At 44.7% G+C, this 26,748-nt stretch overlaps 1 protein-coding gene across 2 annotated transcripts in view; it reads left to right on the top strand.

The window, feature by feature from the left end:
• NTRK2 (neurotrophic receptor tyrosine kinase 2) overlaps positions 1-26,748 on the top strand; it is a 327,279-nt gene that overhangs the window by 249,311 nt on the left and 51,220 nt on the right. For both annotated transcript variants that reach the window (XM_082695217.1, XM_082695218.1), the window contains 2 exons: positions 4,415-4,587; positions 8,969-9,203. In XM_082695217.1, coding sequence (XP_082551343.1) covers positions 4,415-4,587; positions 8,969-9,203 — 408 coding nt within the window. The remainder of the gene's footprint in view (positions 1-4,414; positions 4,588-8,968; positions 9,204-26,748) is intronic.

The raw sequence follows: 26,748 nt of genomic DNA on the forward strand, positions 1-26,748 counted from the left end.
CAAAAATGGATGAGCACATAGGATGAAGCTAGGGTTTGGGAGATGCACTCGCCCCACGAATAGTGAAATCTTTCTTAAATCTTTCTTAAATCTAAAAATTTTACTGAAGCATAGCTTCTGACATTACACGGAGAATGGTCTCTTCCTGCAGTAGATTCCTTTGGGGAAATGGAAATGTTAGATGCTCGTTAGCTCTTTTCCTTTGGTGTCCTCCCCCCAGAGAAAATCCTGTCTTCTCTCCATCGCCTGACTCTCTCTGTCTCTCTCTCACACACATGTACACACACTTGCGCACACACTCACAGACACACAGTTTAGTGTTCTTCAATCAATGCTACATAGCTAAACTTAAGAAAAGAATTTACGTACAGAATTTGTTCCCGTCTTGCAGTGATGGCTTAAAGGGCCTTCTCTAACTCACTGTTAACGACAGGCCGAGAAATAAGCTATCTCAGCGACCCAGGGCAGCCTCTGAGTAAGGACTCTTGATCTCTGAGAAGACACCACAGGCTTCAAAGGGCTTTCAGAGGGGAATGGGGGCTGCCTCCAGGGCCCGCTGCTCTCATGGTGGGCCATCACCGTGCCTTATCCATGCATCTTTTGGCCTCCCCGGATCTTCGTGTGAGCAAATCAAATGCAGACCTCGTTGTGGTTTTGATTTCAAATGTCGTTCTCTACCAGGGACCCTGGGAGGCATCTCAGCTTACACTACCTCACTCAGTCCTCCCGGTGACCCAGTGAAGTTGACGATCTCGTTTCCCTCATGCCCCAGAGGAGAAAATCAGAGTTCAGAGAGGTCCAGAGCAGTGCCAGAATTTGAATCCAGATTTTTTTTTTTTAACTCTAAACTAGAGCACCTTCTTTTTGAGTACCACCATTGTGAGGACCTGTCTTTTGACTAGAAGGAGAGCACAAACATTTCTGGCCAGCCCGTCAGGAGCCAGTGACTCGGGAAGTCTCCTCTTCAGCCTTATATCCTCCTGCCTCCTTTCTTGGCCTGTACCTGGACCCATGGACCACCTTTCCAGAATGCTCACTTTTCATTCTTTCCTGGTGCTCTTATATCTCTAGTTTACATAGAGCTCGTGGGTCAAGGGTTCTTTTATTTCCTCAACTCTGGATTCTGCTGTCAAAGGAAGTATTGGAGATAGATGCTTACCCAAAACCATAATTCAAGTCCAAGGGTAAGAGACGTTCCCATGTGTGTATTTTGTTCCAGCCAATGGCAACATCCATCTCCTCCATGTCTATCTGCTTGCCTTAACTATGATTTTTTTCCTACCTAGGAATTCAACAAAACAGTGATTGGATTAAAAACCAACCTAAACAGGCCATCGAGATAAACACCTCACATCTCCCTGTGCAACAGGGATGAAGGGGCTGAGTTTGGGAGGGTATAAAGCTTGTTTCTAGAGCTTCCAGGGAGCCCAGAGCCCCAAACCCCAGGCTCTCAGCCACTGTTCATTTTGTTATTAAATGAAGAAATGTGTAGTTTCCACGGCAACAACCCTACCAAAGTTTTATAGCCTCTCTGAGTATTTGCTGGACCACATCTCACTTTTCAAAGCAGGTGCTCTGAAGGGACCCTTCTCAAAACCACATACTAACGTGAGAATGGGGAACCCCACCACCCAGCCCTTTTTTTCAACGGGTATCTCTAGAATTTGGCACAAGACACCACTGCCTGTAGCCTCAAGAAAACTCTAGATATGATTTCTGTCTCTCTGGGTCAGGTCGTCCCTGGCGAGAAAGCTTCAAATCCGGCTAAAGGCAGTTTGTGAAAATGCTAGGTTGCAGCAGAAAAGATTTGGTGACCTTGTTGTTGCCTCTGTCATCTTAATGTTTCCTTGTCACTGAGGTGAGGCAGGCCCTGCCTATTCCTCCGTGCACTCCTGTGTGGAGAGCGGTCCTGGGCAGGCTAAGTTACATAGCGCGAGCTCATCGTGTGGCAGACTCGATGCTCGATGACGAGCCTCTTGCCCCCTTTGGGAATGAAGGACTTGCTCCCTTGCTTGCTGAGAAGGCTGCAACCTGTGGGGGGGGCGGGTACTCAGGAAGTCCACTCAAGGTCACTCTCCCCTTCTGGGCTGGTCTCCATTCAGTGGTGGGCTGGGATGAGTGTCTGAAGGCCCAGCCCCCTTACTCAGGGCAGCTCTGAAGGATCCTCCTGGAGGGGGCGGACAGGGCTTTTTGAGACTGCATCGTAGCTCACTGTCCGCCCTGCCCAGACCCTCCCAGCAGGTGTTAATACCAAGGGTGTGTCCTAGTGTCCTAGTAAGTGTGTCCTAGTAAGTGTCTTGGCTGCTAATTTCCATGCCAGGGTCTTTTCCTCAGAAACTAGCATGGAAACCTTGACTTATGGCATATCCCAAGGTCTAGAAGCTTCCCAAGTGTGGGGTGTCTCCCCAAGGAGAGCAGAGTCAAGACAGCGAGCTACAGTAGGACCACCAGGGGCCTGGCAGTGCTCTTTGATCCTGGACATAGTGGATAGTCTCAAACTCATTACACTTCTGATGGAGAACAGTGCTTTCGTTCCGCTCCAGGGTTCAATATTTTGTGACTTAGGGATGCTCACATTTTCCATCTAACACTGGTAAGATCTGATGAGTCTCCAGAGAACAGGCTCATGTACTCACATGCCACCTTTACCAGCAAGAGTCCCAAGGGCATCCCTTCTCCTTGTCCCTTAACTGTGGCTGTCGTCACTAATCACTACAAACTCAGGGGCTAACAACACAAACAGTTTGTCTCATGGTTCTCGTGGTCAGATGCCCAAAGTCAGTTTTACTAAGTGAAAGGGAAGGTGATAACAGGGCTGGCTCCTTCTGGAGGCCCTAGGACAGAAAACATTTCCTGGCCTTTTCTGGTTTTGGAGGTCACACACAGTCTTTGGCTTGTGGCCCCTTCTTCTAAGCCAGCAGCATAGCACCTGTATTCTGTCTGACCTCTGCTTCTACCCTTACATCTGCTCTCTCCTGACCCCCGCTTCTCAGTCTAGGTTGTTTGTGTGGAATGACCTGGAGCCCACTTGGATAATCCCTCCACACCAAGACCCTTAACTTACTCTCCTCTGCAAAGTCCCTTTGGCCATGGAAGGTAACATTCATAGATTCCGGTGATTGGCATGTGGATGCTTTCATGGGGTCATTGTTCAACATCTGACTCCAGTGACCACGACTGAGTGAGGATTCCAGGCAGAGGGACGAACACGGGCAGAGACAGGGAGGCCTGGCCTGATGTCATATGGTCAGCTGTGGAGACTTGTTCCGGAAAAGGGACATATCAAGTGATCAGACTGGGGTGCCTGGGAGGCTCAGCTGGTGAAGAGTCTGCCTTCAGCTCAGGTCATGATCTCAGCATCCTGGGATCGAGTCCCGCATCAGGCTCTCTGCTCGGCAGGGGAGTCGACTTTTCCCTCTCGTTCTCCCTCTTTTTCTGTGCTCTCCCCCCCTCTCTCAAATACACAAAATCTTAAAAAAAAAAAAAAAGAAAAATGATCAAACTGGACAGAGATGCAGGTGAGCTAGTTCATTTAGGATGTGTGTTCCATGCTTGAATTAGAGTTAATTATAAAGGTGACATATCTCCCTCTTTGCCCATAAGCACCTGAGGCCAAGTCTTGGGTCACCATCTTCCTGATGCCACCACAGCTCTGGCTCTGTGACCAACCCAGGGCAGGAGCTGAGCACAGGTGTGTGACCTCAACAAGTGCCAGCTTTGCCCTAGGACACTGTGGTGGTGGAGCGCTCTGAGAAGAGAACTACAGGCACCAGAACCTGGCTGGCATGATCCCAGGCAACTTCATCTTGGTGACGTGATGGCCTGCTTGGCACTGACTGGATTGGGGCATTTGCTGAGCCGGCAGTGTGCGTGGGCACGGAGGGGAGAAGGCTTTTGAAAGTGTTATGTAATAAATCGGGCACGATGATCACGGTCGAGGCTGGAAAATGGGTATGTGAGGGTTCCTTACACACTCCTGTCTACTGAGTGGTTCTATAATATGAAGTTTTTTAAGTTACGTGAGTAGAAGTGAGCGGCACCCTCCCAGCTTAACGGGTATCAAAATGGAAGAGAGTCTGTGGTAATAATTGGGGGAGAAGAGGGATAAAAAGGATGAAGACTCTAAAAAGCTCACGTCTGTTACTTCTGAGGAAACATCTGTATGAGCGCTTCATAAACTGCAATGTGTTCCAGACCCCTGAGGGGCCGTTCCTCAGTTTTTAATGCAGACAGTATTTCCTCGGGAACAAGGCCATTTCCCAACTTTTGTATAATGAATGAGATGAATTTCCTTTGCATTTAGGAGCCTCAGGGCCGGCTGGAGTCATTCCTTCTCCACACTCAACCTTCCCTTAGACATTCTGGGTTTGAGGTGTGTTGATTTTCTCCCCTCTCTGCCCATCCCCATCCCCAGACGCTGAAGGACGCCAGTGACAATGCGCGCAAGGACTTCCACCGTGAGGCGGAGCTGCTGACCAACCTCCAACACGAGCACATCGTCAAGTTCTATGGTGTCTGCGTGGAGGGCGACCCGCTCATCATGGTCTTTGAGTACATGAAGCACGGGGACCTCAACAAGTTCCTCAGGTAGGGCATGAGGGGAGGTCTCGGCAAGGGGCTGGAAGAGGGAGCAGGCCTCCACTGTTCAGATGGCTTGAGAGAGGACAGGGAGCTCCTGAGAAGGGCCAGGGGTGCCCCTGGAACATTCTCTGGTGACAACACCAGTACGTTCTACAGAGAAAGGAACTGAGGACACAGGAGAAATGAGGGACAGGAAAAATGAACTGACTTACTCTTTGGGGAAGGGAATCAAGCAATGCCTTTATTTGCCTTGAGCAGAGGTACAAATGGAAGTTGCCCATTTACGAGCATGAAGAACACATGGTCCCAGTAGTGTGGGCTGGGAGACTGCTTTCTCCTTTCTCCTCTATATCAGCAGCCATGTCCTCCTGGGTAGGTCTCCAGTTGCCTCAACTCCCAGGTGAGCCTGAGCAGGACCCTCTGTATGTCATCTGTGGCTCAAACACGCTGTGTTCTTTCAAACATGGTTGCCTCTCAGCCTGTGGTGTCTTGGTAGGTAGCATAATCGAGGAGGAACAGGAAAGATGTTGGCCTCAGTTTTCTAAACTGTGAAAGGGGTGTAATACTATCCACATCAAGGACTAGTATCAGGATGATTGTGATAATAGACGATCAACAGATACTGTCCCTACAGCCGCATGGTTGAGGGATCTGCAATCCTGGGGATGTTCGACCTCTGTTACAGTGACATCTAGATCTCTCTGTCCTCTTCCAGTTCCTGGAGGTCCTGGAAAGGGCTTTCTGCAGGAATGGGCACCAGGCAGCCTCTGAAAATTTCAGAAACTGTGATGTTTAATAAGTCTGTCACTGAGGGAATGGTGGAGAGGGGCGGTGTACTGCTGTGCTTAGAAATGTCATTATGCAGTTTGTACCTTCTGGGTCACTTTTACGAGGCTCATGAATACCTATGTAATTTAGTTGTCCTTTACTGGTATGGGTCCCCCTTCTCAGCCTTGCTTGTGATGGTGTTGGGGGAGGGACTACCAGTGACACTAGGAATCTGTAGCCAACTCTTGGCTCTCAGAGTCGGTCATCCTGATGCTTTACTCAGTGTCAGCACTTTTCCTTGCAGGAGAGAGGAGAGGGAATGATGACAGATTTTGTCTTTCAAATCTCCTGTGAAAGGAGGAAAAGAAACTACTTTTGGTGGAGGTCTAGTTGCTCGTAGAAGTATTTTCCCCTTGTTTCCACGATCTAGGCTACTTCTCTAATTAAAAATGGTGCTTTCCAAAAACAGAGCATAATACCCCAAACATATTCAGCTAGATTCAACTAAATGCTTCTGAGAGCTCCTACTGTGTTTGTGCATGTATGCAAGTGTGTGTATGTGTGAGCACGTGTGTAAGTGAGTGTGTGTGTGTGTTGATCCTTTCACTTTGGGCTCAGCCAATCTCTCCCTAGCTCTCCTTCCTGCTTCCAGAAGGAACAGGCTCCTGATTCTCTCTGGGCGTCTTGCACAGGCATGGAGTTACTAGAAATCTCTCCCGCTCGATTTCAGAATCTGCTGCACTCTGGTAGCAAGAGGTTTCCCATGCCAAGAAGCAGGTTCTCAGGCATAATAATGCACTGTGAACTACAGTCTGTCCTCCATTTCTGGAAGGGAACCCAGTCCCTAAATGCCATGACCATGTCCCCAAGTGTCACTGGCTCTGCCCTATAAAGGCAGATGTCTACAGTGTCCTCTCACCCTTTTTTATTCATTCCAAAGCCATACATCAAACACCAACACCTTGTGCTGGGGTGACTGGGAAGTGAGGAGAAACACATAGTTCTTGCTTGCAAAGAGATTCCAGTTTTTCCTCTAGAATCTCTCCCGGAATCCTTCCAACAACTTTGCAAGCAACCACAGCTAATGTTATTGAGCATTTTAAATGTTTTAAATTGTATAAACTTAATAAATTATTATTATAATCATTTCTATTTTATGGTTAAAGGGGAAAAAAACAAACCCGAGTAATAGAGCTGAGATTCAAACCCACAGCCACTGGCTGCAAAGCCCAGAGCTTTAAGCATGCATTGCTTCCTCTAGAGGTAGCCGGTGGAAAAAAATCAGAAGGAAAGTAGCATGCTGTGGAATTCAGAGCCGGACCATGTAGCTAAGTGCCCACTGTAACCCACACTTGGAGAAAATAAACCACGGAAAGATGAACGGCCTCCCTCATTAGAAGCCCACTGAACCCTCCTGCTTCCCCAGCCAGGGTGCTAATGGCACATTTCCCCTTTTAAGGCATGTTCTTCCAGAAGAGGTAAAAATATGTTTTTATTTCCAGGAGCTTCAGGGTAACCTGGAGAATGAAGCAGAGGGCTTTTGTGTTAACTTTATTTAAACTCCTCTTGAGAACTTGTTTAGAAGAATTGCCTGCCCTCTTTTTACAGCAGGACTTTCTGCTCAAAGGCTTCTCCCGTTAAAAGGAGTCTTGTTCAAATACTCAAAAGCGAGCAGAGGAGACAACTGGTTTACAATGCAGGAACCTGCCCTAAGACTTCTCCTCTTCTCTGGAGTCTTTGCAATGCATAGATTCTTAGAAGGGTCCAGATTCCTGGGGCTGACATAAGGTTCTGGCAAGTGAGCCAGATTTGATTTGAATCTATGAAGATTCCATCCTGGCCTAGATGCTCTGGGTGTTTCAGGATTTCTCCCAGTTTGTGTGTTCTTCTAGGTCTCTCTGCTGGTGTTGAAGTCACAGCGAGGGTTTTGTCTCCTGTGATCAGTGAAGACGTTCCCCCCTTCCTCTGCACACTTAGTGCTGGGAAGAACAACCTTCGAGCAATCTTTAATGCTGGCTTTCCATGAAAGACCACAAAGCTCTGTTCATGCCCAGTCTCAGTTACTACTCCCGTAAGAGAGCTTAGGAGGGTGCAGTGGGTTCCCACACTTTATAGAGGTGAACCGTGCTAGGACCTCCTGGCACAAAAACAGGAAGCTCCTCCCTGGGAATGGTTCAATCCGGGTATTTAGGGATACAAGGGACCTACACGATCACTTAGCCTAACATCCCTCTGTTTGACTGACGGGGAAATCACCGACTGGACAAGTTAAAAGTCTTCCCTAGGTCCTGATGGCAGAAAACTCCCCTCCTCCTTGTCCAGTGTTTTTTCTCCGAGAATACAAGAATGATGGATTTGGAAATCCAGCAAGGGGGAAATCACTGGGGGCTGGAGCCAGGAAGAAGGAGCATACACCTGCAGTGGGAAATGGGCCAACTGACATGGGGCTGGCCAGTGCGGGGAGAGGCAGAAGGAGCAGGGTGTTCTGGGACAACTCCAACCCTCAAATACTCCTGCAGCTTCACACCCTTGCAGGTGGGATCATCTACTTCAAAATCCGCTCAAAATCTTCTGCATTGATTCTGAGTGCTTCCAGCTGTCTCGAAGGAAATCTTCTTCCTTATTTGCCTCTGGGAGGAGCAGCCCTTTGACCACTTGGCCATGGCTTCTGGAAGAGAGGGACCCTTTATTCTTTGCTCTGCAGCACCCCTCAGGCCATCAGGGGCCTGTGACACCAGTCTTGTCAGGGTTCCAGAGAGGGGACGGGGCTGAGGGCACATCCTGGTACTGGGATACCCCCTCCTTGAAGCATGTGCTGGTGTTGAGATGCCCTAAGTCATCACAGGGCTAGGGGCACAAGACAGAAGAAAAAGAAGATATAAAATACCATACTCCCCCACCCCCCCGCCATAGTATAAAAAATAAAACTTGGTGCAGTAAAAGAAACAATGTGTTGTGATTCTAGAAATCTCCATGTGGTGGCCAGTGCACAGGTGGAGCTGGAGGAGGGGGGAGGGGTGGGCATTTTTCACAGCAAATGAATGTCCAGGCAGAGGGTGCCCTGGGATTCTGCTCAGGTGGGCTTGAGGGAGACCAGGACAGCTTGGAAACTCTGGCCCCAGTGGGGGCGCCCTGGAGGCATTGGCCCAGGTCAGCAGAGGGGCGGGGGAGGGTGTCCCAGCTGCAGCTTGTAGCTCGGAGAGGACGGCTGGGACTCTGGGACATGGTGAACCATCACTCCAAGAAAGCCAAACTTTCCCCTACGTTTTGGTTTTGGTTTATTTTTATTTTTGTTCAGGTTTTTTGCACTACTGCCTCTCAGGGTCGGAGCTCTGGCCAGTGCCTGGCCTCAGACTAGCTCCAGATCCCCCAGAATCAGACCTGTGTGTGTGTGTGTGTGTGTGTATCGAGGAGGGTACCATGCAGACCCACCTAGTCCTGAGAATTCTAGATTTCCAGGGAATTGAAGCTTTAGGGGTACATCTGTGGGTGAAACATCTCCCCCCCACCCCCGCTCTTTCACTAAGTCAGGCTCCCCTTGAGCCCTAGCCGCTGCTGGGAGACAGCGCTCCTGGAGGAAAGTGCTGGAACTTCAGCAACGCTTCTGTGCCCTCCACAGGGCCCACGGGCCTGATGCCGTGCTGATGGCCGAAGGCAACCCGCCGACGGAGCTGACACAATCGCAGATGCTGCACATCGCCCAGCAGATAGCCGCGGGCATGGTCTACCTGGCGTCCCAGCACTTCGTGCACCGAGATCTGGCCACCCGCAACTGCCTGGTCGGCGAGAACCTCCTGGTGAAAATCGGGGATTTCGGGATGTCCCGGGACGTGTACAGCACTGACTACTACAGGGTGAGTGGCTGCGCCCACCAGGGGTCCCCAGGACCCTCTTTCCCTGGGAGTCCCTTGTATTCATTTGCTTGGGCTGCCATAACAAAATACCGCAGACTAAGGGCTTTAAATAATAGGCATTTATTTTCTCGGAAGGCTAAAAGTCCAAGGTCAAGGTGATGGCAGGGCTGCTTTCTCCAAAAGCGTCTCTTCTGGGCTTGTAGACAATGCCTTTCTCCGTGTGCTCACATGGTCCTGTTGCTCGCACGGTCTTGTTGCTGTGTGCACATCCCTGGTGTCTCTCTCTATGTAAATTCTCTTGTCTTATAAGGACAACAGCCAGATTGGATGAAGGTCTACCACAACCTCATTTTCATTTAGTCACCTCTCTGAAGAACTTATCTCCAAATACAATTATTGTGTGAGATACTGCAGGTTAAGGCTTCCATGCACAAACTTGGGGGAACACAATGCACCACATAAAACCCATCCTGCTCTTTCCATAGTTCTCCAGACTGGTGTGTGATATCTCTAAGAGAAAAGCCCTCAGCATGAGGATTCTGCCAGGGAAGCCTGAGGGCTTGGAGGAATCCATGAATGGCATGAGGTTAAAGGGTTTTGAAGTTTATATTTGATTCTGTGAAATTCTGCCTGGAGCCTTTGTCTGAGGGTGTGGCTGAAGACAAACTTGTTCACATAAATAATAGCACCATAGACCTTGGAAGTGTCCACCCAGAACCATCTTGGCTGGAAGCGGATTGTCTGGTGGCCTTCTTTGTGAGGTATAAGAGGTTCTGTCTTGCCTCTTCCTGGAGAGTCCCACCTCTGGCTGTCTGTGCTTCTACTACTAGAAACACTAAGGGCTAGAGTTACAGAAACAAGTCAGATCCCCGGGTTACCTGGAACTGGTCCCCTTGACAAGATTTGTTAACTGAGATAGATCTTGGAACTTGGGTAGGAGCGGAAAAGGACATTTCTGGAAACCTTGAGGTCACGATATTGAAAGTGAATTGAAGGTTTTCCTGTGGTTTTGCTTCATTTTCATGCACAAAGGAAGAGAATAGGAAGGAAAAGGAATAAATGTGTTGAGTGTACATAGCCTAAGAAGGTCAAACATGTAACTCGACTAGCTTTTGTAAGGTAGGACTGGCAGAGACAATAACTCTCCTCACCTTTGTTCTTCCCTTTGTGGTTTAGTTTTGAGGAATTTGTTTGTTTCCTGTGCCCCTCTCTGCAGCCTTACTCATTTCTCATGCCCCTGCATTTTAGTTAAGTCAACATCACTACAAGTAGTCTAAGAAAATAAATCCAGGGCTTTGCTGAATGTTCTTCTGTAGATTTTTTTATGGGGTTTCTTCCTTTGTCACCTTGAGAAACATTGTCCACAGTCTATGGGACAAAAAGAAGTGGAGACCAAATTGAAAAAGATTCTCTTGGGTGTGTCTATAGAAAACTCAAGTATGATCTTAATTTCAAGTATTCAAAATGGAGCTTCAAAGCCCTTGTCCTGAGTCTATTGATGACTAGTTTATTCCGGATAGCTAAAACATGGTGAGAGACTATCTACTGGTGGAGGCATCTCCACTTTTAGCTCTATTCCTTTGCTGGGAGGTGGGGGTGGGGACGTTTCCCTGTCTCAAGAGGTGAAGAACCACATGAGTCCTTCCCTAAAGAAAAGCTTTGCTGATCTTGATAAGCATCGAAAGGAGAAACATATGGCCCAAGCAAGAGCTTCCTCTTTAGCAGTAAGTTAATAAATGTCTTAGAATTTTTGGCACAAAATAGGTACTCAATAAGAATTTTCAACTTTCTCGTGATCCAAGTGGATAACATAATGCTTCATTCCCAAAGCCACGACTAAGCCAGGTGGGGTCCAATGTCCTTTCCTATAATCTCTAGAAAAAATAAGTCAGAGGAGCTAGAGAGAAATGCTCAACAGTAGGAAGATAAATCACCTGATTAAAAAGTAGGCAAAATTTCTAAGTAGAGGTGTCTCCAAAGGAGATATACAAATGACCAATAAGCACATGAAAAGATGCTTAACATCCATAGTCATTGGAGAAATGTAAACCAAAGCCCTATCAAGAGAGCACTTCATACTCACCGGGAAGCTGTAAAATAGAGATGGACAACAGCAAGTGTTGATGGAATGTGGGGCGATCAGAGCCCTCAGGCACTGCTGGTAGAGATGCAACATGGTGCAGCTGCTTTGGCAAATGGTTTGGCAGTTTCTCCAAATGTGCAACACAGACTCATCATATAACTCAGTGATTCCACTCCTAGGTATATTAGCTAAGAGAAGAGAGATTTTTTTTTTAAGATTTTATTTATTTATTTGACAGAGATCACAGGTAGGTAGAGAGGCTGGCAGAGGGGGGGTGGAGCAGGCTCCCCACCGAGCAGAGAGCCCAATGTGGGACTCGATCCCAGGACCCGGAGATCATGACCTGAGCCAAAGGCAGCAGCTTAATCCACTGAGCCACCCAGGCGCCCCGAGAGGAGAGATTGTATTTGCACACAAAAACTTGTACACGAATGTTCCTAGCAGCATCATTCATAAATTTACCTAAAAAGTTGGAACGACTTGAGTGTCCGTCAACTGGTGAATGGATGAAAGAGACGTGGTGATCCGTACAATGGGCTATTATTGTTGACCAGTAAGAAGGAATGAAGTCCTGACACATGCCACAATACAGAGGAACCCTAATGGAACCTTTATGGTAAATGAAAGAAGCAGGCCTCAAAAGATCACATATGTGATTCCAAGTATATGAAATGTTCAGAACAGGCCAATCCATGGAAACAGAGAGTGGTTGCCAATGGCTGGGAGGATTGAGAATGAGGAGTGATTGCTGCTGGATATGGAGTTTCTTTTTGGGGTGATGAGAATGTTCTAGAAGTGTATAGTGGTGGTGGTTATTCAGTATATTGATAAATGTGCTAAATACCACTGAAAGGTAAATTTTATAGTGTATAAATTGTATTGTCTCTCTTTAAAAAAAAGTCTAAAAAGTCTAAAACTCTAAGATATATGAATTACATCTCATGTCTAAAAGAAAAGTCTAAAAAGGACAGTACTAGCTAAATAGTGACCATTACTATGAATGTAAGAAGTTAGTCTGGATTATTTATATATTATGAAAGTACTGTCATTTGTTATCTACTTTATTTTGTTATCATTTATTAAAAGGAAAGTTCACCACTCAGGTGACATTTCCCAAAGTACTTTTTTCTGAATTGACTGGAGGAAATAATGCTTCCCATTTCCCCACCCCCCACCCCTCACCCACCAGGATGAGTACTCAGTGGCAGCTGGGGGATCTGTATTTCACTTGGCTAATTGGTTGTTCCCACCAAGGATGAGGAGGAAGAACCAGCCTTACTTTGGCCTCTGTTATGGGAGGGATGGGCAGGAGGGGGTAGGAAAGTGGATAACGAATACAAAGACCAGACATTTCGATAGTAGCCTAGGAAAACAAATGATGGTTCGCCTTTTGGTTCCATGAAACTATTGATTAACATAGAAGCCATTTATAGAATATTTTTGCTTATGAAAAATATCCAAAGCAAATCAGCATGCTCCATTCTGTTGGGTTTATGCAATGGACAAGAAGAAGCTCCTGCCGATTCTGCACGTGAACTACAGGGTCATCTTTCAGTGGCTGTTTCCCAGACCGTTCTCGCTTTCCTATTAGTTACTGACCTGTTGGATCATCTCTGAGCTCTGCATTCATCCCCTTCCCATCACAGTGTCTTTTCAACCTCTCACTGGAGCTGGGGAATGTGCCTTCTTCAGAGCTTCGGTTTCTTATGTGCCAGCACCTTAAGAATGTCTTCCCTTCACTATTCTCCTATCCTCTCCAAAAGCCTGTGTCAGAGCCCAGGGTGAGGAGCTGTTCACTGTAGCTGGTGCAGGCTGTCATCACCAATGTTAAAAATCTCTTCCGCCACAGCAATGCGGAAGGATTTTTGTGTCAGCCAAGGCTCTCGAATCTGGAAAGATGGTGTTTGGTCCTGGAGTCAGCTAGGCTGAGGAACAACATGTCCCTTATCTTTAAGCAAGAGCCAGTCCCACTGGAAAGCGGAACCTTCTGCTCATGGTGCCTTACGGGCAGTCTTGTGGGGTGGTCACAGCTCCATGCAGTCTGTGGCAGGGGGGGCATGTGGCAGCTGTTCCTCCATCATAGGGGAGCTGGAAGCACCAGAAGATGGCTGCCTTAAGGCTTCTACCCTATTGCAGCTGAACTAATTATATCCTCCCAATGAAGGGAGAAATCGGAACAGTCCATTTGCATTGAAACCAGGCTGATATGGTGGGCTCAGAATTACTCTAGCATTTATGTCCTCTGAATTGTTTTAATTAGCAGCTCTGCAGTACTAGTCTTTTCTTTAGCTTTTATTGCTTCCCTCCACTGGCAAAACCTAGCATTTCAGAAACATCTGAACCAGATTTCTGTCACATTCTGCCTGTCGGAGACCTAGGATCTCAGCCTGCTTGGCCAAGACTGGACCACAGTGGATGCCCATGTATTTTGGGGTTTTCACTGTTTGGGTCCAATGTGTGCTTAAAATGAATGAGATCTGTTGGTGAGGAGAGATCTGAAGATCTCTAAGATATGAAATCTTAGCTTTTAAATCTTGTTCCCCTTTGGTCTTTAGTTTCATAATGAAATGGTAAGAAACCCTGTTCCTTTAATTCATCTTCCACTTAAGAAGAAAAACCAAGGAAGCAGGATAGGCAAATTGATTTATGGTGGACATTTAGAAAAGCAAATGAGTATACCTTGGCTAAGCAAAGCCATGGTCAGAGCCCTAAGGTATTAAAGTGAGACCAGTGATAACATCTAAGAAATCATCTTCAATATCAACACCAGCTAATTTACTGCAGAGAGAAAAGAAAATGGATGATACTGAAATCAGCTGTTGTTAACAACCAGCAAGAAGAACTGATTTGAACTTTAGTACCAACTGGAAAATAAAGTCCTCCACACAGAGATGATGGGAAGATTTATGTAAACTAAGAACCAGACAAACACATGAGAAACAATTAAGAGTTAACTCTTCATATCTTGGTATGAAAATAATGTGTTTATTTTTATGGACTATTTTAATGTAATGTGAGCACTTCTAGATAGATCAGTTGATAAAAAGACTGGTAGATTGATAGCTTAATCATGAGTCATTTCACAAATGTTCTATGGGTTGTTGTCTAAAATGCCAAAGTCATTCCTTCTATGAAGAATAGCACTGAATATCCCTGGTGAATGCCTGCTAATTCTTAGGAGGAAATTTCTGTTTCAACCCCTCCCTGACTTCCTCCAAGCCCTGTAATTGCTCACAAACCCTTGATGCCTCCACACTTCATATAAATAAGCAGTACAACAGAGTGATTCAACAAGTTTATACATTATGCTGTGTCGTATACCTGAAACACCGTGCGCCAACTATACTCAAATTTCTTAAAAATGCATCTCACTGGGGATGCCCGGTGGCTCTGTCGGTGAAGCATCTGCCTTCGGTTCAGATCTTGATCCTGGGGTCCTGGGATCGCGTCCTGGGATCGTGTCCCACATCGGACACCTCGCTCAGCGGGGAGCCTGCTTCTCCCTCTGCCTGCAGCTCTCCCTGCTTGTGCTCCCCGATCTCTGACAAATAAATAAATAAATAAATAAAATCTTTGAAAAAGCATCTCACTCACAAATGCCTTCTCATATATAAATACATAAATAAATAAGTGTTACAGCACAGGGCACATTGCATCATGGAAATTTGTTCCTATATGTGCCTTCTCGCTAATACGGGAGCAAGGAGAGGACAAGTCTTACACGTCTTGGTATCTGTAGAGACTGCCCCTGGGCACAGGACATACTGGGCGGTCAGTGCATGATTGCTAAACAGCACACGTATCAGTAAAAGCCTTTGCTTTTTAACCCTGTAGAAGAATAAAGAAGATACTCAGATTTTTTTTTTAAGATTTTATTTATTTATTTCACAGAGAGAGATCACAAGTAGGCAGAGAGGCAAGCAGAAAGAGAGAGGAGGAAGCAGGCTACCTGCTGAGCAGAGAGCCCGATGCGTGGCTCGATCCCAGGACCCTGAGATCATGACCTGAGCTGAAGGCAGAGGCTTAACCCACTGAGCCACTTAGGCGCCCCGATACTCAGATTTTTGCAGATGGGCTTGGCCCTGAGGCTAGGAGCACTGGCTTCAGGAAGTGAAGGTAGAGATATGAGGATGTCCTTATTCCCAACCATTTTTTTTTCAGTTGCGATCCCGGAGCTAAAACTGATTTGCACTTATACCATAGTAGAAAAACGTCCTCTGGTATACTCTGCCTAGAACCTTTGAAACCAGTCACATTGTTCATTTTCAGAGGCAGCAAAGCCCCTTCCTGAAAGAGGAATGTCCTCTGTGTCATTAACTCTTCTTTGCATACATCATTTCCTTCATTTCCTTCTTCATATATAAGACACGATTACTCAATGTCCACATGAACAATTATAGACCTTTCTATTTGACTTCTTTTGATTAAAGTGGCCCCAGAAACTTAAGAGCTTATTTATTTCATGAAATCATCTTCAATTTATGCTTTGTACTGCACTCAGAGAGAGCACAGTTCAGAGGAACCTGTCTGCTGGGGAGAAATCAGAACATTGAGTTCAGACGAATTCTATATTAAACTAGATTTGCATAAATTATTTCAAGATTCTAAATTGGCTTAATTTGTATTCAAGCCTTCCTAAGAGCCTTTTACATATGCTTTGGCGTCGCAAAAGGGTGGGTGAGTGTCCTTGCATGCATTCATTCATTTTTTGGACACACATGTATGAAGCAGATACTATGGGCTAAATACTGGATACTCAAGGCCTCCAGATACAAAAGACACATGGTCTGTAACTCCGAGGAGTTCTTGCATGTGTGATAAGGTGATAAATGCTGTAACAGAGACATGTACCCTAAAGAGGAGGCTACCAGACTACTTCGGGAAATCAGAGTAGGGTTCGCAGACATGTGACATTTGAGCTGGAATATAAGATATGAACCCCAAATTGTTCTATTGGCAAGAGGGCCCCGGCCAGGCAGGGAAGGAGACATTTTTGGCATAGGAGGGAACTATGAAAAGAGATAGCAGTGTAAACATCATGGTGTGTGGCCAGGGAATGGCGGCCCCTCTGCCTGCAACCTTTGCAGGCAGGCTAACAAAGTAGGGCTGTTGAAGCTATTATCAGATTTTTGTAGGGACCTGTTTGCCATGCCAGAGCCTTTGGACTTGGTCCTTTTGGCAGCGGGGAGCCACTGAGAAATTTTATGCCAGAAAGAAACATGTCAGATTGCATTCTGTCAGCTTATGAAAATAGATCTGCCCAACAGATCCCCAAAGCCCCAGTCCTATATAGTAGAACAGCGTCTCTCAAACCACGTCCCTGAGTTGTCAGTGGGTGTTTGCCAGTAAAAGAGATCCGTGATCACCAAGCTAAGTAATCATTTTCTTTGCTGCAGAACTCCTCAGACCCTTTACTCTGTCATTGTGTCATGTGAATGGGTATGGAAAGTGCCCAAAGCCAGCATAGATATCTGTAGAGAAATCAGAACATTGCAAATTTTTTGCCCATGTCCCTGGTCCTATTAATTTCCTGGTGAAGGCTAGTGAAGGCTATTAGCAGGACATGGAATAAACCTCCCTTGCTTCTTCAGTCTCCTGAGTCACTTATTCCTAAGACACTAGCCTGTCCACATTATGCATAGACGAGCTACTTGCAGAAATTTAGTAAGCAGTTAGGTGCTCTGGGAATGAAGGTAGGCCATAGCTCATCAGCTCAGATGGGCCAGCGGGACTCTGATTTCTCAAGGTGTTAAGAGGTGAGCAGGTACTTCCTCCCCCTTCTGTCCTGTTTTCAAAATAGTCAAGCTTTAGCTTCTCACACTCATGACATTCTATATTTTTCATCACTCATACCAGAGCCCCTTAAAAGGGAAGCTGGCAACAAAAGTTAGCTGGGTTAAAGAGGAAAGAATGTCAGACTGACGACCTAAAGGCAAAGGTTTGAATCTACTTTCTCTTTCCTAATCTCCTTCTATCAAGGAAGAATGAATTTAACCTAGGATAGCAATATGATACTAGCACTGGCTGAAGCAGGTAGGGAGTCATTTTTGCTTACATACCCAGGAGTTCACATGTGGCGGCAGCTGGTTGGCTCCCAGGCTGCTCAGTGTCAGAGCTATGGACTGGCACTTGATATATCCTTGGTCTTTTCCTCGTAGCTGCAAGATGGCTACAGCAACTCCAAACACAACTGAACTTCACTTAGAGGAGAAAGAAGAGCTTCAGGGACATGTATTTTCTTCTTGCATGCATTCTTCTCAGCAGAAAGTAATTCTTCCTCAGAACATTCCCTTTTCAGACCCCTCCTTTCACCTACCTGGTCACAGTTGGGTTTGTTACAGATTGCCACCGAACACCTAGACAAAACTGGGATTCGACTACAAGGAAAAAGGGAGGAAAATATTTGTGACCTCTCAGTAAAAGAGTTAAATAAAACTGTGATTCTACTGCAGAAAGCAAGGAAGCAAGTGAATGGTGTTGAAGAAAGTAAAGAAAACTATGCTATACTCACCTTATATACCCTCCTAGCCTCTGTTTCTTTATTTGAAGTGAGTTCCTGCCTTTAAAGTTTGTTGAGAAAACTGAAATGAAGTGGCACATAATCATTGCTAAAAAATAAAACTACTGGAATTTCTCAGTGGGAGATCTTTGTTCCTCGGTATGCAATGTTTCTTTCCCCACCCCCATCCCCCAGCTGCTTTTAAAATAATGCCTTTATTACTGGTCTTGAGAAAGTTGATTTTAATGTGCCTTGGTATAGTTATGTTCATATTTCTTGTGCTTGGATGCAATGGATAACTTGGACTTGTGGGCTTATAGTTTCCATCAATTGGGAAAGTTTTTGGCCAATTCTTATTCAAATAGTTCTTCTCTTTCTTTTACTCAGGACCAAGGGACTCCAATTTCATTTGTATTAAGCCATTTAAAACTGTTGCATGGGCGCCTGGGTGGCTCAGTGGGTTAAGCCGCTGCCTTCGGCTCAGGTCATGATCTCACGGTCCTGGGATCGAGTCCCGCATCAGGCTCTCTGCTCAGCAGGGAGCCTGCTTCCTTCTCTCTCTCTCTCTGCCTGCCTCTCAGTGTACTTGTGATTTCTCTCTGTCAAATAAATAAATAAAATCTTAAAAAAAAAAAAAACAATAAAACTGTTGCATGGCTCCCTGAAATCTTTCATGGTTTTGGATTCTCTTTTCTTTGTATGTTTCATTTGAGATAATTTCAATTATTATATCTTCAAGTTCCATAATCTTTTCTTCTTCAATGTCTATTTTTCCATTATTTCCAACCAGTGTATATTTTCATCTTATGCATTATAGTTTTCATTTCTAGAAGTTCATTATGGCTTTTCTTACATCTTACATGCCTCTAGTAACATTTCAAATATGGAATCCATTTATAATAATGTTTAAATACATTTGTTTGCAGGACTAACATGTGTGCCAATCCTGGATCAATTTCCTTTGGTTGATTTCTCTCCTAATTATGAGTCATATTGTCTGTATGCCTGGTAATTTTAGATTGGATGTCAGACATTGTGAATTTTATCTTGTTTGGTGCTGGATATTTTTGCATTCCTATAAACATTTTTGAGATTTGTTCTGGAATGTATTTTTATTGTCTTGAAACAGTTTGATCATTTTGTCTGTTGCTATTAAGATTAGGCAGGACTAGACCAGTGCTTACTTTGGAGTTAACAATTCCTTTCTACTGAGGCAAGATTACTGGGTAGTCTATGCAAGTTCCCATCAATCATGAGGTTTTTGCCCAGCTTCATAGGAACCAAAACTATTTCTGATCCTGTGTGAACATTGGGCACTGTTTCCACTGATCCTCTGGGGTAGTTCTTTCCCAGCCCTTGATAGTATCTGCACATGCCTGCATTCACCAACACTCAGCTGAATACTCAAGGGCACCCTCTGCAGATCTGCAGAATTCCCCATGTGTGCAGCTCTTCCATTTCTAGAATACTGTCTTTTCTGCTCTAGCTGCTTTAATCTCCCCAGATTCCCAGCTCCCAACTCTTCAACTTATGGGATGTTCTGGGCTTCCCCACCTCTGTCTCTTGCAGTAAATTAAGCTTAACAATATATCATAGGACTTACACATTTGTTTTTCATCTCTCAGGGATCATTGTCCTTCACTGTTATCTAATGTCTTGAAAATAACTGTTTCATATGAATTTAATCCATTTTTTAGTTGTTTCACATAAGAAGGTAAATCTCTTCTCTGTAACTCTGCCTTGAATAGAAGTAGAAGACAGTTGCCATCTCTCTTGGTGATGATTATGTCATTCCAAAAATCTATTCGTGAACCACTTATAAGCTACAGTAAAGAAAACAAGTTCTCCCACGTCTTTAGATCAGCTACTTCCTGTAAAGGCTTTTTGTTTCCTTTTTAATTCAATAACTTACATTAACCTAATACTTCTTCTTCTATAATTAAAGTTTTCCTGCCTACACAAGATTGTTACTTAAGTACGAGAGTAGATTTTCTCCATCTCCAGTGAGTATTGAGCAAGAAGAAATTACCTTAGCTTCCCTGTTACCTCTGAAAGATTCCCCAGGCTCAAATTGTGAATTGGTTCAAGAAGGCTTCGGGAAAAAAATATGTGGGTTGACTATTAAGAATGCTCCACACTTTTTACATTTTCCCACAGTCTTTGTCCTATGCTCAGGGACAGAACACCTTGGATGGATAAATAACTGAATTAGTCCAAGATGGTAGTGCGGGTATTATTCCTAGCCATGCCTCTTCAACTTGTAGATACTGAGCGAGACATCTTCGGTTCCCTAAAGAAGATCACAAGTCTCCTGGGGGGAGAAAACACATAAATAAATTACTCTGATACTATCTAAATTGATTTTTATTGAGAAGTGGGATGAAACCTGGAAAGTTCTCTGGAGGAAACAAGATTTGACCAGGGTCTTAAAGAAAAAATAGTGGGTGGAGGGTATTGCTGGAACTTAAAGACTATCGCATGTGACTGAAGTTATAACCAACTCAGGGACCTGATGACACGTGATTCTTGGGCAGAATATTTCACTTCTAAATGTGGCCTCCATAACATCTCACTCAGTATGAGGCACTTACTAGGTTCTTACTGATTGTAACTGCCTAAAAGGAGGTTCTGAGAAAGATGGTATGATACTCTTCTTGGAAGTGCTACCCACCATGGTGGGTCTTCAGGATGCAACACCTCCTAATTTCAAGTATGACTTTAGTTCTTTTCTCAACTCTCCATAAGACTTAGAATTCTACCCTCCAGTAGTCATTTCCCATTTCTTCTTGGTCTTTTTGTCCCGATATAAAAAACCATAAAACACTTAGAAATCATTACGATCATCTAACCTAACAATGGATACATATGAAGTCATTAAAAACAACAGGACTGATCCCTCTGCAGAGTTGTGGCAGCTTCTCATTGCTGATTATTTTACTGGTCATTAGAACTGGGTGCAGGCATATAAATTGAAAAGTTCTACTTACCAAATCAAAACACATCTTAATTGGGGCTCCACTAAGAGAATTTTTTTTTAAAGATTTTATTTATTTATTTGACAGACAGAGATTACAAGTAGACAGAGAAGCAGGCAGAGAGAGAGGAAGGGAAGCAGGCCCCCTGCTGAGCAGAGAGCCTGATGTGGGACTCGATCCCAGGACCTTGAGATCATGACCTGAGCCGAAGGCAGCGGCTTAACCCACTGAGCCACCCAGGCGCCCCATACTAAGAGAATTTTTAAACACAAAGTTACTGGCAAATTTTTCCCATGCTAATGGACATAGCAGTGTTCTCTCACCTGGTACTAAAGAGCTCCCCGCTATATAGACTTCTGAACTTGACAGTGCACCTCAATAGTTCAGAGTGCCTTTGTCAAAATCTTGATTACTGAACCTCACCTGAGACACACGCATTCAGCATCTGGGAGTAGGGGGATGAGAATTTGGGAATTTGTGTTTTTAATAAGCTTCTTAAGTAAGTCTGATGTATAGCAGTTTAAGAATCGAACTGGTCCTAATCAGCAGTGTTTACAGAAAGAAGCTAAGGATAAAACATGGTCTCATCTATGCTGATTCAAGTGGTAATATTATGACAGATCTAAATCATCCAGCTTCAAAAATAGAATAGGTGCTATTAAAAATTTTCTCAAACTTGACCCATTATATTCCTGATGGAGATGCTATTATAGTAATTAATGGATTCTTAGGAGTTTCAATGGGAAAGGCTCTAAATTGTAATCACTATCATGAGATCATACCCTACCTTCCTTATCCTCAGAGTCTAGATTCTTTGAACCAGGGCATCTCTGAATTGGTAAATTACATATTCATTGACGACCCCCCCACCCCTGCACCCCTCACCCCAGGAGGTGAGCAAGGCTCATCCTCTGGGTAAGTTTTGCCAAAGACAACATAAGGAAAGAAAGACAGAATGAGCAGGAAGTTCAAAGCGAGGCGACATACTCCTGGACAAGCCAACATCAGAGCAGCAAGGCCTTCCTCCTGCCAGGCTTCCTCGGAGCCAGGTCTCCCGGGCTGGCCCATAGTCTAGACAGACCCCTGCTGGCCTTCTCTGTCACTGCATGGTTGTGTATCTGTGTGGGTGACCGGTGGGGGCCCTGCAGCAAGAAAAGGCTTGTAAGGAGTCAAACAGCTTGTTAAGGTATGCTTGTGGGTGTCTGTATTGAAGTGTCACAGTATGAAGGCTTTTTATTAGCAGCTATTTTAGAATCCTAACGCTGAAATGGAACAGTTTCTTCCCTACATGGCATTTCCAGGCTGGCTTCCTCCCTCCCAACCCTACAACAACGTCAGCCATCTCCTAAGGGGGTGGGGAGCATGACGCTGGGCTCCTTTGACGGCGGAGCCTGGCTCTGTGGCCCACGCCCGCAGCTCTGGAGATAATTTGGTTCATTCACATGTTGCTGATGACGGGGAAGCAGCAGCAGAGGCTGAGGAGGACTTGTGGCTCATGCCTTGCCTGTGCATATGGCACAGAAAACTTCCTGAGTTTTGCAAGGGTGTACAGGGAGTGTTGCACCATTTTAAGGGCACAGAGGGAACATGTGCCCCACAGGGAAACTGCAGAGTGAATTAAGTCCAGTATTCATATGTTTTCTTTTGGCTGCTATAGCTACTTGAATTCCTCCAAGGTTTTTAAGGGCAGAGGTGAATTTCTTCCGGAAATCTCTTTAAATTTCATTGTAGGAAGGATTACGACCTTATAAGGCTCTCCTTAATGTCTTAGAGGCTTGGTGTTGGGTCTTGTAAGGAAGACTAACATTTATTGGCCACCTTTTATATACCAGCTTGACATGTAACCTTCCCACCCATCTTTAACAATACAGATGAGGAGAGTCGTATTCAGAGAGGTGAAGTCACATTACTGAGATGCCACAGCTTATTGAGTAGGCTGAGCTGTCATCTGAACCCCTGTTCTCGAAGGAAAAATCCAAGCTCTTTTCACTCTGAGCCTCCCTGAGACCCTCGGGCTCATCTGTCTTCTCCCTGAGATTGGAAAAGTATCATCTGGTTGATTTGCAGAGCTCTGCCCATAGTAGTCATAACATGTTCATCTAGGATAGTGGCTCACTGTGTAGGATAGTCTTAAAGCTTTATTGGCTGGAGGAGAAAAAGGGATATTTTAAATTTCTGAACCATAACCTTTTAGATCAGGAGGGAGCTCAGAGAAGCCAATCTGACCTTCTTCAGGAGGGATACTGGAATCTTTCCAGATTCCAAATCTGACTAATATGCCAGGGAACATGGAACCAATGTTCCCTGGATCTACAGCAAACCTGGATCTACTCTCCCTTGCAATATGTTTGTAGTGTGTGGCTCCGAACAACTCATTATGCTTTTCTGAACCTTACTTCCCATCTTAGTTAAATGGTGAAGAAGACTGCCTGCTACTTGATGCTATCATGAAGTCACAATGGAAAATGTAAAGTATACAAAGTCGAATCCTGTGGCATATGCTGGGTTCTACCTTCCATGTGTGGAGGAATAAATATGTCTTTGAATAAACATCCTTGGATCTGGGATGATCTCTTAGAAATGTGAGGACTATCCCAGATCTTTCTGGAATAGTCCCAGGATGTTGTCGTCAGGGCACATGCAATCACCATCACCTTTTCCTTCCCTTTATATCTCCTGAATTCTTCCTACGTCCCATGAGTATCTTAAGCCACTTAAAAGTCACTTTTCAGTTGACTGTTGGTCAACCTCTTATGCTAGCCATGATTGTGATGAGGTCTTTGAGAATGTCAAAGGACTTCCTCCGATCCCTCCTGCCTGCTGATCTGAACTCTGTGTTCCTACTACTTTGCCCCTAAAGGCAACGTTTGTTGCTACTCCAGAAAGCACGTTTTCATTTCTATGTGATAGGCTTCCTTTGTCTCTCTGTGATTGGTCCAGAACTACCACTCACTTACCTCTTGTCAGCCATTATGAGTCATAACTGTCTGCCTGGGCATAAAACACATGCCATCAGGGGACACCGTCGTGGCATAAACCACACACACCTCGCCTAAATTGACTCGGACAGCACAGGACCAGCCTCTGCCCTTCAGCAGTCTGATGAAGCCCAGGGACTCCTTCTCCAAATAAGGCTTTAAGTGTATAACATAAAACACAAAGAGTTACAAAGGAACACAATCACACTGCAGTACAGTTAGAATACTCCAATAACGTGATATTATAGTGCATGTGGTTTTGTTAAAATATTATATAATGAGATCTGGTGGCGGGTCTACGAATCCCTATAATTTCAGAGTGATGAACACAAATGATGTTTTGAGAGATCTGTGACAACAATAATGGGATATGAAAGTATCTCATTTCTTCAGGTGACAACTTCACACACGTTGCTGATACTACTGTGGTTTGTTGTCCATGTTCTTACCTGAAGGAAATGCTAGCTTTTTGTGAGAGATTAGTGAATATTAGAAGCAATCCAAGTTTACAGAACCTGGCACATTCTATCCATGGATCCCAGAAGGGTGGATGCATTAAAGGTGAAGTTCTACCTTAGACCATTGTAGAACAGGATGCAGAAAGACTCATTCGTCAGGCACAATCAAGTCCTGCTGGCCAAGAACATTCTAGAGCATCTGAAGCATGGAGGTAGGGGTTAGAGGATAGTGGAAAGAACATAGATCTAGAGCTGGACCTCCTGGGTTCAAACTCCAGTTCCACTTCTTACTGTGTGACCTTGTATGAGTAACTTAAGGTCACAATATTCAATTTCTTCTACTGTTACATAGCAATCATCTTAATACCTTCTCAAATTGCTCGTGTAATGATTCAATCACTGTAACTAATACCTACTTCACAGTGGGCATTTTACATGTCAACTGCCATCTTCTAATTCTATATGAACATTTAAAGAAAATATCTCAGAAATAAATGGTCTGACAGTGAATCAGCCATGGGCAGGGCAATGTTAAGCTGGGCTTGCCCATGCTGGTGCTTGACAAGCGTGGGTTCAGCACATGCATCTCTACCTCCCAAGGATCCTGTGGCGGCTTTGCCAAGAGTCTTGTTTAAATCAATATACTTCATGCCCATGGCAATCCCTCATTTCCCATCCCAACAGGAACTGGATGATCCTTTGCTATGACTTCATCTTAATGAACCTGTACTTGCTCCCAGTTATCTCCACTTCCTTTTCCAAGTGCTTTCAAACCAACTTGAAACAGGTACTGTGAAAATTCAGGGGCAAAGGTCATGTTTGGTTATCCATTCTACATATTTACTCTCTTTTGAAAATCACATCAACTTTTGTCCCTGTTCCTTTGTCATCTTCACTTCTTTGTTTCCTTGGTTCCCACTGGCTGTGTGGATGCCAAACGTAATATTGCCAAAGGGAGTTGGCTGGGGCACTGATTAACAATGCGTAGAGACACACAGTCTTTTAAAAACAACCTTGAGCTTTCCACTTAATCTCATCTCCTTTGGGTTTCAGACTTCTCTCAACCATATTTGTACCACCTTCTCTAGATTGAAGATCAGGTCCCTTGAAGGAATAGAGACAATTGAAATAGAAATTACATAGTCAATTCACTCAACAAAGACCTTTGAACAACTTATGTGCAGTAGGATGGAAAAAGTAAACGAAGATAGACCCGTCTTAGCCTATTAGAGCTAAGGATCCAGTTGGAGAACCAGGCACTGATCAGATAATCTCAATATATGTAAATAAGAACTGTAATACATGTCATGAGGCAGATGTCCTGAGGTCTGTAGGAACCTACAAACAGGGGACTTTGACCTGGTATAAGAGTTCCATGAAGACTGAAGGAGCTGAGTCCTGCAACTTGGTTTAAGGGCAAAAAAAGAACATACACTCTAGGCAGAGGTACCCACGGGTAGGAAGGCCAAGTGGCAGGAGAAGCAGAGCATGGTGAAGGAGAGCCAGTGTGCTGGACACGGAGCATGAGAAGCAAAATCCACCTGGAGAAGCAAAAAGGGGCTAAATCACATAGGAACTTGTCAACCATGCTAAGGATTTTTCATTATCATGGAACAGTCGCACACTGCTAAGAATTTTAACCAAGATGTGGTATGGAAAGCAGATGGGCTCACGGGCTCTTGCAGAAGTCCAGGAAAGACAATGGTGTGGCAATGAAGGGTGCTTTCCATGGAGACAGAGCCAAGTGAGGAGATTTTAAATTATTTAGGAGGCAAAATGGCAGGGCCTGGTGGTGGATTGGGCATGGAAAGTGTGGAGCAGAGGAAATCAAGGATGTGACATTGATTTCTGACCTGCATCGCTGGTATCATTCACTGTTCTGGTTTTTTGGAAGGGGCTGAAGAGACTCCATGGGTTCAGTTTGGTACATGTTGAGTTTAAAGTCATTTTAAGCCATCTGTATTTCCAGAGTGTCTGTAACAAGCAAGAGAACACTCAGAGGAGGGTGACCAAGAAGTCTGAGACCACGCCATAGAAGGAATAAGTGAGGTGGCTAGGGACACTGGGACAAGAGGGAGGAAGACACAGGTGTGAACACATTCGCTGTCTTCTGCTGGCCAGAACTGAGATCCTTGGGTAGAAGTTTCATGAAGCATATTTGGCACTAAGTGAAGAGGAACTGACTGAGAATGAGAGATGTGACACAGACTGCTTTTCCAAGAGATGAGCTTCTTGTCCCTGGAGGAAGTGTGTAAGCACCGGCTTTCTGTCTTCTACTGTGCCATAGAAAGGAGTCAGTGTTTTATAAGTTGTGTTCCGTGGACCCCAGTATTTTGTGGAGTGGCTTCAGTGACTGGCTCTGTAAACAGCTGATTTTTTATTTAAATGCCATCTGCTGTTGTGTACTATAACCATTAATATTACTATTAGTACTAAATATATTTTAACCATTAACAAAAACTAATGGAAACCAACATGCTTGGATAGGTTATATATATAATTTTAACACATTTAGCAATAGCCAAACTTTAATGTGCTTTTGGGTTTTGAGC

Source organism: Mustela nivalis, assembly GCF_964662115.1.
Source record: "Mustela nivalis genome assembly, chromosome: 13".
NCBI classification, from domain to species: domain Eukaryota; kingdom Metazoa; phylum Chordata; class Mammalia; order Carnivora; family Mustelidae; genus Mustela; species Mustela nivalis.